Source organism: Cryptomeria japonica, chromosome 4 (genome assembly GCF_030272615.1).
Source record: "Cryptomeria japonica chromosome 4, Sugi_1.0, whole genome shotgun sequence".
Taxonomy (NCBI): Eukaryota; Viridiplantae; Streptophyta; class Pinopsida; order Cupressales; family Cupressaceae; genus Cryptomeria; species Cryptomeria japonica.
In genome coordinates this window covers 241779620-241796892 of record NC_081408.1, presented here as the reverse complement: position 1 = coordinate 241796892, position 17273 = coordinate 241779620, and the positions used below count along the sequence as shown (strand labels likewise).

The 17273-nt window shown below is 35.8% G+C and overlaps 1 protein-coding gene across 1 annotated transcript; it reads right to left on the bottom strand.

The window, feature by feature from the left end:
• Positions 1-14155: 14155 nt before the first annotated feature.
• Positions 14156-16432, bottom strand: LOC131065512 (glycosyltransferase family 92 protein RCOM_0530710). The gene has a single exon (XM_058000015.2). It carries the CDS (start codon positions 16263-16265, stop codon positions 14412-14414), a length of 1854 nt encoding a protein of 617 aa, XP_057855998.2. The 5' UTR covers positions 16266-16432; the 3' UTR covers positions 14156-14411.
• Between the last annotated feature and the right edge of the window lie 841 nt (positions 16433-17273).

The window sequence follows — 17273 nt, the reverse complement described above, 5'->3', positions numbered from 1 at the left end:
TCCATTTGAATACTTTTTTATAGTGATTAATAAAAATGCTATATGTTCCATGCTTTGGTCATAAAGAACTAACTTCCCTTTAGATGAATTGGCTAGATTCCTATTTTGTTGAAAAGCAATAGGTCAGATTGCAATTTTGGATGAAGTAGTTAAATTTATAAAAATGCTCAAATTTTATATTAATATAGATCGTAATCTATTTTCTTCTAAGAATAGAATTGGGGAAACCAAGCACTTTGGGAACCTTGGATATGGAATCAAACCTCTTTAAAAAAGGGTTATGGATGAACTATCCATTGACTATGGATGATCATAACCATGTATGATTACTTTTATTCTTTTCCACTTGATAATGAAACCTTAGAAAAAGCTATCTGATGACTTTGAAAGAGAGGAGTAGATGGCCCCAGTAACTAGAAAATAGTTGGAAGCACACCTTAATCGAGTCAACCAAAAAAAAACTCATCTAAGAAAGTGACTAAGGAAAGAGGCAAAAGGTTAAAAAGACCTTCGGCTTCTCACTCTGGAATACCCTCTCAATCCTTCTGATTTGATGATCAGGAAGAACCTACCACTGGTTATGATAGTGACTCTTAGATAAGAGAATAACTATTTGATAACTAGAAAATGGAAAGTCAAAACTTGGGTTTGAGCAATATCAGTTAGATTAGTTGAGTATGTGGAGTATGAAAATATAATTAGGTAAATAAAGCTAAAGAATAGTTAATCGTGGAAAACTTGAGGATATCAATAATTCTAGGAATGAATTGGATTAAATCCTTAATGTGGAAAAATAAATTTGAGTGGTTTGAAGAAAAAAAATGCCAAGCGGCTTTTGAGCTCCTCAAAGAGAAGTTGACCATGACACCAATCCTAAAGGTGCCAATTTCCAAAGACTATTTCATAGTAGTAACTGATGCTTTAGGGAAAGGATTTAGCAGAGTCCTCATGCAGAACATTTAGGTAATAGAATAAGTCCTGAAAGCTTGTAACTATGAGAATAATTAGGCATCGCGTGATCTAGAGCTCGCAACAATAGTTCATGCCCTACAAATGTGGTGTCACTATTTATTGGGTAAACCATTCGAGCTTCAGCCAGATCAACAAGGGTTAAAATACATCTTCACTCAACCCAATCTCAATGCACAAAAAAGATGGTGGTTAGAACTAATCTTTGATTATGATTTTGAGATCAACTAGATAAAGGGTAAAGAAAATCGAGTGGCAGATGCATTGAGTCGTCGGTGCCATATCAGTGCCATTACTGCAGTACATACTGATTACAGAAACCATGTCCTACAACTCTTAGGAGGGGATAGATATTACCAACAGGTAAAAGAAGCCCCACAACTTGATTCCCAAGATCCAAGGTATGAAGGTATCTGGATTGAAACTAATGGGCTTCTAAGATACCTAGGTAGGATGTATTTACCCGAGTCTACCAAATTAAGAAATTTAGGGTGGAAAGAAGTACACTTTGCACCCCACTACAAACATCTAGGAGTTACTAAACTTCTAGCTAACATCAAACCTTTTTATTTTTGGAAGGATGAAAAAGGATGTTGCAAGGTTTGTGGCCAATTATTTTGAATGTCAGTGAGTTAAGGCCAAACACCAACACCCTGCATGGTTGTTACAACCCAATGTAGTGCCTGGCTGGAAATGGAAGATAATTATCATGGACTTTGTCCAAGGATTGCCTATGTCTAGGAACAAGCACAGTGCCATTCTAGTAGTGGTAGATAGAGTAACCAAAGTAGTTCACTTTATTCCAGGCAACCTAACAGATGGAGCACCTATCATAGCCTATAAATTTATGAAAGAAATATTTCAGTTACATGGAGTACCAGAGAAATAATCTCAGATAGGGATGCCAAAATGACATCCATATTTTGACAAACTCTATTTGCAACCTTAGGAACTTAGTTGAACATTATCTTTGCTTATCACCCTGAAAAAGATGGTCAGACGGGAAGAGTCAATCAAATTTTAGAGGACATTTTAAGAATGTACTACATGGATCAACAGTAAAAATGGGAAGATTATCTTCCCTTGGTTGAATTTGCCTACAACAATTCGTACCAGTCATTCATTAAGATGACACCCTTCGAAGCACTATATGGAAGGAGGTGTAGAACTCTTGTTAGCTAGGATAAGCTAGAAGATAGGATAACCCTCGGTCCAAAAATGCTCTCAGAAATGGAAGAGAAAGTAAGGATGATCATAAAAAGGTTAGCGGAAGCTAGCGATCGACAAAAACGTTATGCAAATGCAAAGCATACTCCCAGACAGTTGTGGTGGAGAGAAAGTGTTTCTACATGTAAAGCCTAACAAGAATGCCATAAATTTGGAAAGTCTTCCAAACTAGCACCATGATATGTAGGACCCTTTGAAATCTTGGAGATCATTAACCCAGTCGCCTACAAAATTGCTCTACCACCAACCCTTGCCTGGTTGCATGATGTATTTCATGTTTCTTATTTGAAAAAGTATGTTTCCGATTTTGCACACATGATTGATTGGAATTCCTTACAAGTACAGGACCCAAGGGTGATGATTGAGTCAATCAGGGTGCTCGAGGTACGTAAGCATTGCTTACATAACAGAGAGGTTACTCAGTGCTAGGTCCAATAGGATCAGTACTCTGAGTACAATGCTACCTGGGAAGATTATAATGAGACCCATCAAATTTTCCCTCATTTATTTAATGTTTTCAACAGTTGAACTTGTTTCTTTTAATGTTGGTTAAACAATGTTAATTTCATGATATTTAAAAATGATACTTTAAATCATCGAGGACAATGATTCAAAAGGGGAAGGATATGTTACATCTCATTTGTGCCCTAGTTGTTTTTACGCTACATTACGCCATGTTGTTTGTGCCCTAGTTGTTTGATGTGATATTTATGTGATGTTAATCATGCCCTAGGTATTTCATGTTATAATTGAGTGATGATGCCCTAGATGATATTTGTGCTCCGTACAATGAAATGATGACTTACAACTGTTAAACTAATGTTTTGATATTTAATATGATAATATTTAAGATGTTTTAGTTTTGTTAATAATACTTTTGAAATATCAAAATTATGACAAGATTTCAGGCTAATTGTTTGAACTGGCCAAGTGTGTGTGGGAGTTCATCGTCCTCCAAGAAGGGAGGGGAAGTATCATCACGTCGGGAGGTAAGGAAAGAAAACTCATGCCATTTGGAAACCCTAATCGTAAGTTGAGTCAGATTGTCTAATGTTGACCATGTATCTTTCGTCAACCTGTCACGTCAGGTAACCCTAAATTGGTCCGTATAGGAGTTTTTAGGGTTTCACTATTCTAGTCGTGGATTGGTATACCAAGTTTATTATTATGATTTTATTATAAAAATTTACTTGTTTTATCGCTCATGCGTTAATATAATTTATATTTGTATATAAATATAAATATAAATTCTCACCCCCTTTTATCATATGATATTGAATTAAATATTTTGACTGATTTCAATATGGTCTTTTATAAATGCATTATCAGAGACCATAAGTTTTGAGAAAGTTTACTTTGAAAGCCTACCTTATTTTTAATTTATTAAGACTTTATAAGAAGGCAATGACATAAAGCAATTTAACGAATGGTGGAATAATTGAAAAGTAAATAAAATAAAAATGATTTTAGCATAGTACATTATTGGGCATAAAGAAGGTGAATATCATGGATAATGAGACCGCCGTAGTGGAAAAGCAGTACCAACGACATGTCTTTTATGTGAATCGAAATGCATTCAAAATTAATAAGAAATAAAGCCCAAATTTTAAGAGCCGATTTTTCTCAAGGATTAAAAAAGAATAAGAAAATGTTTTTGGTGTGAACATTTTTATCTTGGCGTCAAGTAATGAGCATGATATTGGCATGAGGAGGGGAGGAAATTCACGTGAAGGAGAAGAAATTAAGCCAAAAATGAATAATCCGCCTCATATCGTGGATATTTGGAATGTTTTTTGGAGGGAGATAGGATGGATTGGAAAAAGTTTGGGAAATATTGGGAGCTTTGCATTTTTGCTAACGTTTTCCTTCTTTAAGCGTTGCAACCATTTTTGGGGTTCGTTCTTCTGGTAAAAGCTTAGGAGGTTTTCAGAAGTTGGGGAACTACACATAGAATAGTGTCAAGTTGAGTTTCCTTCAAACTTCCAAGTCATGTTATATTAACAAAGCTCAACAATCTTGTATATTCTTCCATTCTTTCTCTTAGAGTTCAAATTCATGGTAGAATTAGTTGAAAGGAAGAAAATTGTAGAAATACTTTCTGTTCTTATTCAATTTGACTGTGGATTAGGCATGCTAAAGTAGGAATAATGTATATACTAAAATACCTTATGTTCATATTTTATTTTACTAAGATTTGAACAATCTGGAGTAGGAAAATCATGCAAAACCTCAAGGATGTTGAATAGGGTTTGGGGATTCACTTAATTGTTATGAGGATGTGTTATTCTAAGTAACTGGTACCTAAGGATGTGAATATATGGTTTTGATTTTTAAAAAAAACTTTGCAGTCACCCTGTATTGTATAGGTTTTGACAAAGAATAACTCTTAGCTAAGAGTATTCTCTATCAAGCAGTACGTTGTACAACTATGAAGGCCTCATTAGAATAGTAGATTTTGGTAATTCAGTTATTGATGAAATAGAACAGAGAATAAATCTTATGTTGAGATAAATAGTATGGATTGGAAATACTAATGTTAGTCAATGGAGACTTGAACCAAACTCGAGTTAAACAAGCCCACATAAGTATGGGTTCATATCTATTTATTGTATACTTAATATGGAAATTGATAAGCTGAAGTGATAGTTCCTTCAACACAACCATTATGTAATACTAGAAGTGGGTATTATCCATCAGCAGCGAAGTTGCTCCCTCATAAGAGATTAACCTTCACCTGCATGTGAATGAAAACTAAAACCCTAGATTAGGAAATAAAAATGGGTAAGAGCCGAACAATAGTATCTATAATGCAGTTAGCATTTGAGTTATTAAAAAAATATACTCAGACATTGCAACGACAACAAAGACATGTCATGCATGATGTTCATTCAAAATTAAAGATTATATGGGTAGTTAGTGGCTCTTAAGCCATTTCACCTTTGCTAATCTAGGGGGGTTAGTTATATTTTCTAATACCTTATGCCATGATTTATGAGAAGGATAAAACAAAAACCTCATATGAGAATTAGTGTTGTTAACTAAAATCATGTAACACTTTTATGAGACATGAGTCTTATGTGAGTACAAATATGGTCAACTATAGGTTAAAACTCACTCATTTCTAGACCTATGCCCTATAATCTTTAAGTTGTAGCCAAGAAGGGTGGAACTTTGATTTCACACAAGTGTGATTGCAGCTATTTGAAAACCTTTGGGCCAAGGAGGTGCCCCTACTAGAACATATGTCAAGATGGTTAATTAATCTTCAGTTTGGTAATAAACGACAAGCAAGATTAGTATTTCAGTAGTCATCAATGTAGTTGGGCATAATAAATAGTATGGGAGCACTCAGACATTTAGTAAACTTACCGTAGTGCGAAAATATTTGACAGACAAGGGAGCTTATAGTGCTTCTTAAGGAAGATAGGCATATGTATGGAAATACATAGCTTTACTGCTTCCTAATGCAGTTTGGCATTCATACAAATATATAGTTTCACTAGCCAGTACAGTAGTAGCACAAATGCTCATAATACATACAGAACATAGAAGCTAATGTTGAAGAGGGAGATAGCAACATGTTGTCTATCTCATCTTTTCCACACTAAGGTAAGTTTATCAGTTTAAACCATGTTACAATAAAACTAGAAGGGAACAATTTACATCTAAAATGAAATAAGGCCTTTAACCTCAGGATGAGGTAAAGTACTGGTCGATACAATCAAACATGCCAGAATAAGGAGAACTGTTGACTGTTTGATATTTCATGTAATATTCATGTGTGAAAAAGGGCATCATATGTTAATCATTTGCAACTTAATGGAAGATACCAATTAATAAAGGCCAAGTATGGGCTACTTCTCTTGTGTAAACAACATTGAGATTGTGTGAAATATGAACTATTCAACCATTGTACTTAAGACTGGTAAATTTGTACAGAACATTGGTTCAGTAAAAGAAGGATGGTGAATTCTACATATCCATTAAGCATGGATTCATTCTTGTATCCGTGAGAGAGCAGGTTGCTAGCTTAAGGGTACAAGTGTGAACTCTGAATTTAATTAAACTAGGGTTTTTCCAAAAGATGGGTTACTCCCTAAGAGTATAAGTCACCTCAAGTTTGTTGACCAGCTTGTGAAACTTGGGTCCAAACATAAATGATAGCCAAGAGCCTCATAGAGTCAGAATGCAGTTAGCATAGAGACAGACATGATGACTTGAACACCTTCAAGAATTTAAATTCGACCTAGTAAGGTTATGAACAATAAATTTTTGAGTTAGTGTCAACCATTTTGTTAATCCAAATACACAATCTAGTCAGAGGTCATTCTAGTTAGGGGTATCCTATGGTGTATGATTGACTAGGGTTCTGTGTAGGATTATCCACCAATTCAGATGGCATGAGTTAGACTTTTTGTTACCTTCCTGCAAAGGGTCAGGCCAATCCAGTTGGATATGGCATGGGGGATTAGTAAATCTATGGTTGGGCATAAAAGCACCCTAATGATACTTTCCCTCTGTTAAATATCTCAAATAACCAATGAGCAACTGAGAGGGGGGGTGAATCAGTTGTTAACAGATTATAGAAATTTAAGCATTAAAACTTTATTACCGGAATACATAAACCAAATACCAGAATAGTAGATATAACAGTTAAGCACAAATATAATCCACATAACATTTACCAACCATCCACAAAACATAACACCAAGATTTGTACGTGGAAAACCCGGTAAAGGGAAAAACCATAGTGGGAAGCCTACCCACAGACAATTAATACTTCTACAGTAAGTATGTGATTTTATAAAGAGGGGCCTGCACATGCAGGAAGGCCAACAACCTAGAGTGCACTGCTCATCACAAAAGGATCCTCACTGACTACAAAATAAATCCAGACTACAATCCAGAAATAAGAATGAATTGCAAGAATAGAATCTCCTATGCCTGAATACAATTTTGGTTAAGCTCAATACCGGAGATCTTACACCTCTTTCACCAACCCAATTCGATCACTTGTGATCGATCAAAACCTCTGCATATGATTACAACCTTATTCGCACATAGATAAACCTATATCCCAAAAACCCACATGCACATGATCTACAAAGAGATCTTACATCATATTTATACCAACCCGGGACCTAAAAAATTAGGTCGACCACCTAAATGAAATACAATAAATTTATAACATAAACCCACAATCCAATGATCAACCAATTTGTCCAAAGACCGAAACAACATAATCCAATCAATAGATCCAACCAGAAATGCATTGGGATCATCCACCAACACGTTACATAAACCGGTCCATAACCTAGCCGAATAAAAGAGCATTAGGTCTGAACCCAAATCCAACACCATTGATCAATATGAACACTAACAAGATAACCAACAGCATCCTGAAAGCCATCTAGAAGTCGTGCCAATGCCACTTATCACGTGCATCAAAAGATCTTCAACAAAGCTTTGTCGGTAGAACCCTTACCAGTGACCAAAAGGTTTACTAGAACAAATGATAGCTCATGAGTCATCAAATCCTGAACCAACTGATCGTGAAACACATCTAAATAGCATAAATGATAGATCCAAACCAGTTCCACAAATTGAAGCATACCGGATCAATATCATAATCCAACCACTCTACCGGAACCTACTGGAAATCGATAAACAACCAAAACAGCTGGTGTTTCCATCAATGACAAAACATCAATGCAACACATAATCAATTCCTCCAATTGCCAACAATATCCCCCTTTGGCATTGATGACATCGCTAGATGTGAAAAGCCATCCAAGTGCCATAAATGCCAAACAAGTCTCCCCCAAAGGAAGACAACCAACAATCTCCCATGAGATGATATTGCAATGAAGTTAATAAACTCCCCCTATGAATGATATCCTTGTTAATCTCTATTTTTCACATATATATCTCCCCCTTTGACATCAATGACAAAAATATGACATGAACATCAAAGAAAAGTTGTTGAACCACATAGCTGACTACTCCCCCTGAGTAGTAGCACCAACACATCAATCTGGAATGAATAGTAGCTCTGTAAATGCATAATGGACTGATGCCAATCAACATCACTCATGTCTCTACCAGAGGGGAAGAAACCCCCAATCTGTCTCTGAAGTACTCAAATGATTCCTTAGGCAAAGGTTTAGTGAAGATATCTGCAATATGTTCTTTAGTGTTCACATAAACTAGTTTGACTTCATTTGCTTCCACCTTCTCCTTCAAAAAGTTATACTTGATAGATATGTGCTTTTTCTTAGAATGAAATATTAGATTCTTTGATATGTCAATAGCAGCAAAGTTATCACAGTGAATAACTACTGGTTCATTACAGTCCACCCTTATATCCTTCAACATACTCAGCTTCAGTAGTAGATAAAGAGGTACATGACTGCTTTTTGTTGATCCATGAAACAAGTTTCATTCCAAGAAAGAAAGGTCCATCAGATGTGCTCTTCCGGTCAGCAACATCTCCAGTCCAATCTACATCTGTATATGCACATAGTGTAAAATCGTCATTTTTAAGATACCACAAACCATATTCAGTTGTTCCTTGCAAATACCTAAAAATCCTTTTCATCACACTCTCATGATTCTCTCTAGGATCACTTTGATATCTTGATACAATACAAACTACATTCATTATATCCGATCTATTCTGAGTCAAATATAACAAACCTCCAATCATAGACTTATACCATGTAGGATTTACCAGTGTTGATGCATCTATCTTAGTCAATTTCTCACTTGTAATCATAGGTGTACCAACCGGTTTAGAATTTTCCATACCAAATTTGTTCAACAACTCCCTAGCATACTTAGTTTGACAAATGAAAATACCTTTATCAGTTTGAGTAATCTGCAAACCTAAGAAAAATTTCATCTCCCAATCATAGACATCTCAAATTCATTCTTCATATTATCAGAGAATTCTATACATAACTTATCCTCACCTCCAAAAATGATATCATCAACAAAGACTTCAACAATCAATATGTCATCATCAGTGATCTTATAATATAAATTACTGTTAGCATTACCTTTAGTGAAAGCAAGCTTCAAAAGATATTTATCCAATCTTGCATACCAAGCTCTAGGGGCTTGTTTCAATCCATATAAAGCTTTCCTTAACCTGCAAACCATGTTTTTGTCATCTGAAAGTGAAAATCCATCAGGCTGCTCAATGTAAACTTCCTCTTCAAGATCTCCAATCAGAACTGCACACTTAGCATCCATCTGATAAACCTTGTAGTTCTTATGGGAAGAATAAGAAAGAAATGATTTCACAGCTTCAATCCTAGCAACCGAAGCAAAAGTTTCATCATAATCAATTTCTTCCTTTTGAGAATATCCTTTACAAAGCAATCAAGCCTTATTCCTCACAACTTCTCCATCAATGATTAGCATAAAATATCTCTCACCCTAAAAAAAATTGATTCTAGCAGGACCAAACAAATCGATATGAATAAGATCAAGAACATCATTAGATTTGTCTTGTATACTCTTAAAAGAAGTTCTGACTTTCTTTTCTATTTGACATTCCTTACATACCGGATTATAGGGCTTCACAATCTTAGGTATATCTCTAACTGCCTTAGTAGAACTGATCTTTATAATGCAATCAAAATTCACATGACACAACCTATTATGCCATAGCCAACTCTCATCAATTTGTGCAATCAAACATGTCTTCTCACCGGAGTTCAAATGAAAGATGTTACCTTTAGTCTGAGTATCAGTTGCAATCTCCAATCCAGATCTGTTGATAATCTTGCATTTTCCATCCTTGAACTGTAACTGAAATCCCTTATCCACCAACTGTCCTACACTCAAAAGATTATTCCTTAAACCTTCAACATAATAAGTATTATCAGTATCATGCTTACCATCCAATGATATAACTCCTTTTCCCTTGATCATGCATGCTTTGTCATCTCCAAATATAACCAAACCGCCATTAAATTCTTGCAAAGATAGAAACTTCCTTGTATCTCCAGTCATATGATGTGAACATCCACTGTCTATTACCCATTCATCCTTTTCTTCAACTTTAGCAGCATGGGCCTTTTCTTCAGGTACCAGATCATCTTCCTTGATAGCCAAGAATGCCCATTCCTTTCCATTGTCGGATCCACTATCTGAATCTTGTCCCGATTCATCATCAAAATCAGTCATACCTTCCTCATCTGCATGGTAACATGATTTGTCTTTGTTCCTCTTATACTTATGCAAAATTATTTAAAAGGTGATTTTCCTTCATACTTACTTCCTATCGGACCCTTAGGTACTCTTCTAGTAAATAGGGCTTCAAGTTGCTCAAACTCTTCATCTTTTTTCTTCATTTCCTCTAGTTCCTTAGCATATAAGGCTTTCCAATCACTCTTCTTGGTAGATGATGTAGATGCATGAAAAGTAAGTTCAAATTTTGCAACTCCAGAAGAACCAAATTCCTCAAGCTCAAAAGCAGATTACTTCCCAACCAAGGTATCTCCATTAATAGAGGTGTTTGCCATTGTTATCAACTCATTAATTGCAATAGCCTTCATCTTATAAGTCGGTGGCAAAGCTCTCAATACTTTAGAAACTAATTCATCTTCGCTCAAAGATCCACCACAACATTGAATTCCTAGAACAATTCCATTAACTCTCTCCATAAAAGCAATAATCCTTTCATCTTCTTCCATCTTCAAGTTCTCATATCTCGTCTGCTAACCATCAAGTTTAGCAATTTTCACAGTAGGGTCACCTTCATTCAGAGTCTCCAATTTATCCCATATAGCCTTTGTAGTTGATTTGTTGGTTAGTCCCATGATTTGTTGATCAAAAATTGCACACAAAAGGACTTCTCTATCTCTACAATCATTTTCAATGTCCTTATCCAAGCTTGTCAGAGGAGGATTGCCAGATGTCGGATTATGAGGTATATATCCTTTCTCAGTGATCTCCCAAATCTCCTTGCCAAGACATCTCAGATGAGTCTCCATTTGAATCTTTCATACTCTGTAATTCGTTCCATCAAGCCTAGGAATTTCTCTCTGGAAAACAGCTACAGATGAACTTGATGAACTTGAACTATTAGATGCCATAGGATCTTCCTCAAGTGGTTAAGCTTCTGTAGAGAGGACCAAGCTCTGATACCAATTGTTAGACAACTCAGATAATCGATGAAAAATTGAGAGTGGGGTGAATAAGTTGTTAACATATTATAGAACTTTAAGCATTAAAACCTTATTACCGGAATACATAAACCAAATACTATAATAGTAGATATAACAGTTAAGCACAAATATAATCCACAGAACATTTACCAACCATCCAAAAAAGATAACACCAAGATATGTACATGGAAAACCCGGTAAAGGGAAAAACCACGATGGGAAGCCTACCCACAATCAAATAATATTTATGCAGTAAGTATGTGATTACATAGAGGGGATTGCACATGCAGGAAGGCCAACAACCTAGAGTGCACTGCTCATCACAAAAGGAGTCTCATTGACTACAAAATAAATCCAGACTACAATCTGAAAACAAGAATGAATTGCAAGAATAACATCTCCTATGTCTGAATACAGTTTCGGTTAAGCTTGGTATCGGAGGTCTTAAACCTCTTTCACCAACCCAATTCGATCACCTGTGATCGATCAAAACCTCTGCATATGATTACAACCTTATTCGCACATAGATAAACCTATATCCCAAATACCCACATGCACATGATCTACAAAGAGATCTTACATCATATTTATACCAACCCGGGACCTAAAAAATTAGGTCGGCTACCTAAATGATAATACAATAAATTCATAACATAAACCCACAATCCAATGATCAACCAAGTCGGCCTAAGACCGAAACAACATAATCCAATCAATAGATCCAATCGGAAACGCATCACGATCATCCACCAACACGTTACATAAATCGATCCATAACCTAGTTGAATAAGATAGCATTAGGTCCGGACCCAAATCCAACACCACCGATCAACAAGAACATGAACAAGATAACCAACAGTATCCCAAAAGCAATCTAGAATTCATGCCAACACCACTTATCACGTGCATCAAAAGATCTTCAACAAAGCTCTATCAGTAGAACCCTTACCGGTGACCAAAAGGCTTACTAGAACAAATGATAGTTCCCGAGTCATCAAATCCTTAATCAACTGACCGTGAAAAACATCTGAATACCATGAATGACAAATCCAAACCAATTCCACAAACCGAAGCATAATATAGTATACCGAATCAATATCATAATCCAACCGCTCTACCGGAACCTATCGAAAACCGGTAAACAACCAAAATAGTCGGTGTTGCCATCAATGACAAAACATTAATGCAACACATAATAATTTCCTCCAATTGCCAACACCCTCCTCATGGGTCTGATGGTATAGTTATGAGAGTTCAAAATATTAGCATTTGGAAAAATGTATCTTCTAAACCTCTCTTTACTTTTCAATTTGGAATGTTAAGTTTTCAGTTGTATCTTCCAATATTGCTCATAGCGTAGATCTCTAAACAATTCAAGATTTCAATTTTAAATTCAAGTTTCAATTCAATATTGTTAACACCAAAAACAAAGTTGCAAGTTTTTCCCTTATTTTCTGCTGCAAAGATGTAGAAGTTGTTATTTCAATTTGCATAGGTTGTTGCATGTTACCGTTTGCATACTAGTGATCTTATTCATTTTGCCATTTTTTACATAGATCACACATGTTGCATGCACTTCACTATCTCATTCCTTTTGCAACAAAGGGAACAAGAACCCCAATGCCTAGCTAGCTCTCCTTTGAGGATAGTAGTTAGGCCTATTCTTGTTACCAATGTCATGAGAAGGAAACTGAAATCTTTAGATTGCATAATTTATCTTAGGATCTCTCCCCCATCATTTCAGCTTATTATATCAGAATGTATTTCAAACTCAACTTTTCCTATGGGTCAATCCCAATTTGCTTAGGGTAGATCCTAAGAAATACCAATTCATCCTCTAAAGCACAAATCTAATATGGTAGACAATAAACTTATGCTAACTTGGTTTGCAATGATATTTAGGATCTACAAATGTGTGAGGACATCAATATTGAAAAATACCTTTAAGGAGTTCTCAAATTACTAGGAGAAAATTCTCTTAGGTCAACCCCTTTGATGTATTGAATTTATAGTATTGGGTGAAGATTCAAAGATAACATTTTCAAACACGAAATGGCCTAGACATAAATTTTCATTTTGATGTAGATATATTCATATTAAGCTCTAAATTAAAATATTCCTAAACTGATTTTCTTCTTAGATATATTCATATTAAGCTCTAAATCAAAATATTCCTAAACTGATTTTCTTGTTGTTCAACAATATGTATTAATTACACATTGAATGCATTTAAATGCATGGAAACATAACATGTGCAAAATGTATCAAGTTAACTCACAACAACTAGTAAGAAATGGTAGAAGTTGAGAATTTGAATTTGAATTTTAAAACTTTAAAGTCAACCTTAATCCCCTCAATTTTGAACCCAAGTATTACAAAATTAATTTAGAATAAAGAAATATAAATATCAAGATCAAGAATAAAGACAAAGATTTAAATTAATATGGGTTGTAAAATATGCTTCTCATTTTAAAATAAGATAATGAAATACCAAACAAAAAAATGTATCAAGTTAACTCACAACAACTAATAAGAATGGGGAGGAGTTGAAAATTTGAATTTTAAAATTAAAACTTCTAAGTCAATCTTAATCCCCTTAAGTTTGAACTCAAGTATTACAAAATTAATCTAGAGTAAAGAAATATAAATATCAAGATCAACAATAGAAACATAAATATTTAAATTAATATGTATTGTAAAATATGCTTCCCATTAGAAAAAAATGCTGGAATATGAAACAAATAATACAAATCAAAGTCAACTGTTTTGAAGAATTTTATAAAAAAAATATTTTATTATACTTTTCTCAATTGAATGCTCATTGTCTTATCAAGTAAGACACTTATTGATGACAAATCTATAACTAGATACGTAATTGCAGCAGCAAAAAAAGCAAATGGTTTCAAGAGTTTGGGGACAAAAAGGTTAGTACAGGGGATGAATATTTGCAGGCTCGGACTTAAATTTGTACCCTAAAAAAGCATTTACTTTTTCTCCTCCTGTTTTCCTGGTTAACAGATGGGTAAATAATGGATAACCTTACAATTGCCAAAGCATTTTTGAGCCTGAAGAAAATACTTTCAGATTGAAGTCTCTCAATGCCGTATCATTGACCTCACAAAATCTGTTTTCCCAGTCAGGAGGCTCAATGGCCTCCTTTCCCAGCCCAGGAGTCCTATCCTGTGACTCTGCATTCTTCGCTTCTGTCCAATCCACAACATATGCCGATACCCTCCTTCTGAACTTGGACTTAAATTCACTCCACGCCTGGTACTTGTAATGGTTTATCACTGCCTCATTGGATCTCAGATGATCCGTTGTGTAACCTGGTTTTAGCTGAAAATGATGAATCACATTGAGCAAAGAAGGGGAAAGTGCTTCAAGCAATACAATGGATTTATGGCGGTGTTGGGCTTTTTCTCTGCATGTGTAGCCCTGTGTGACTCCTCTCTCAGGGTGCACCTTCAGCCCTGATGCCCCAAAGTTATTACAGTTTATAGATATTTGCCCAGTTTGGGTTTCACTATCTGTAATGTTTTTGCTTCTCTCCATCACCAATGATTCTAATGCTTTTCTGCCAATTTGTGATGGGTTTGACCCAGATTTGGTCTTATTTGCTTCTTCCGTGAATTGGGTATCTTCTTTCACAAGATCTAGCCACTCAGGAGAAAAAATGAACTCGTCCACATCTGCAAATACCATCCATTGGCATTTGTTTCTGGCAAGCAAAGCACAGTGTGAAAATCCAGCCTCCTGAGTCTTTACCCATGGCCAGGGATGCCTGGTTACATTGAATTCACCTCCCAGAGCAGCCACAGTTCCTTCCAGGTTATCCTCACTGTTGTTGTCATACAGAAAAAAGTGCCCTACACCCAAATGTGAATGATACGTGACCCATTCCTTGAGAAACTTTGTCACATTGAATACCATGGTGCATGAACAGAGTACTTCTCTGTGGCTGAAATCATCTTCTCTGTGCTGATCCTGAGGCTGTTGATAGTAAGCCACAGATGGAATCAGCCTTCCTTGCCATCTAAGAGAAATTCTTGTGCCTAAAAGCTCTGATCTGTGTGCTTTATTTGGATGCTTACATCTGAAGACTTCTTGGCTGGAGACTGTCACAGCTGTCTCCACTGTACCATTGTACACACAGCGCAGAGATTCGGGATCTGTATTGACTCCTTGTCTGTGATTCAATCCTTTGGCAAACAAAACCACATCTGTACTTGTAGAAAAGCTTTCATAAATTAAAAAGTCCCACTTTAAGATACTTTCATCAGAAGGCTTATTTATTTGCCTGACATGTCTGTTTAGATCTCTGTTCAATAGTTTCAGAGACAGCAATCTTTTTATATAATGCTTATAGGCCTCTGCCTCTTTTTTCTCAGGTAGTTGGCATCTTACAGCAGCTCGGCCATCCAAGTATTCAATTCCATTGACCTCTGTAAAGATTTTATCAGAATATACACATACAACCATGGATCTCTGCCCTAATAGACTAGAAGTTGCAGAGGACAGGAGGACCATGGCAACCACTTCATCAGGAAGTAGAACCACATCCTCAATATAGACAGCCTCGTTTCCAGAATGGGTATTTGATTTGCTTTCCTTTGATTCCCTCTGCATCTCAAATCCTTTCATTTGCAGGAATCTCTCTTGCTTGGTAAGTAAAGCAAAGGGCAAAACATTTTTGTGAGAAATGTGAATAACAAATGTAGCAGTAACAACGAGGGCAAGAACTATGGCAACGATAGCAATGGCAGAACAGAGCCTGAAAGGAGTCTTCCTTGGCTCTGAGATCGTGGGAACAGTTCTTCTGGGACTCTGACTGATTTCCTTGATAACCCAGTCTTCTTTCTTATTGCTGCTGCTGCGCCTGTACCTGAACGACATGCTTGACAAATCAAATCAAATCAAATCAATCGCTGAAACTGTCTTCTTCTATTTGTTGATTCTAATGACTGGTGATCGAGCCAGAGAATCATTAGCCATGATGCTACTCTAAACATTTAGTTTTGAAGTTCTCCACCTAATTAGCTGTATGTGGACTTTTTCCAAGGCCGCAGGGCCTACCAATCTTAGTAGCTTGTAATTTAGAGGAAAATACGCGTCGGCGGAATCTTGTTGGTGAACGTGATCGAGTGGGGAAACACATGCAAACTGCGAACTGTGCAGGGTAGAGGAGACTTTACAGGTCAAAGGCTGACGCGCACACGATTTTGAAATGCCTGCAATGCTTTCATGACCTTTTACCGCGTGAAGAAATTGAACCATTACTGTAGATTAAATAGATTATTTTTCTGTTATGAATATGCCAGGTCATAAATAAGGGAGGTCACAAACAATCGATCTCATCTTTAATATGAATATTTAATAATAGTATTTTGTTTGAATTTTGGTGGCAAGAACACCACAACTTAATCATCACACTAGGGGAAGTGTACGGCATTCATAGATTCTAAACACTACTTTGAATTTTGACGGCTTTTTTTTTGTTGTCTTGGTATGCGATTAACTGCTTATAGCTATTGTCAAAAAGTACACATTTCAAAGTGTCACTGGATACCTTCTTAAAGATGCTCCAATAACCGTACACTTAAAATTGTCAATATTTATGCACAAATGTCCCAGTAGTTGTGTGTTACGGGTACCAATAAAGGAGCACAAATAAGCCAATTATGATCCAAAAATGCTAAAAGATGGGCTGCTTTTTGTACATGTGAAATTTATTAATGGACTTTAGTTTTTTATTTTTTGTTTCTTTAAAGTTTGTAATTGGAAGATTCTGTGTCCAAGGAGTGAACAAAACATGGACAATAAATGGTGCTCTTCCCTTATGTTAGCACCACATTGATTAAATAAAATATTGGAGTTCATTAGTTTGGAAATTATTTTGAAAGT

What these genes read in the sequence shown, in the direction of transcription:
- LOC131065512 (XM_058000015.2), bottom strand. Translation starts at nt 16,265, where the DNA reads ATGTCGTTCAGGTACAGGCGCAGCAGCAGCAATAAGAAAGAAGACTGG.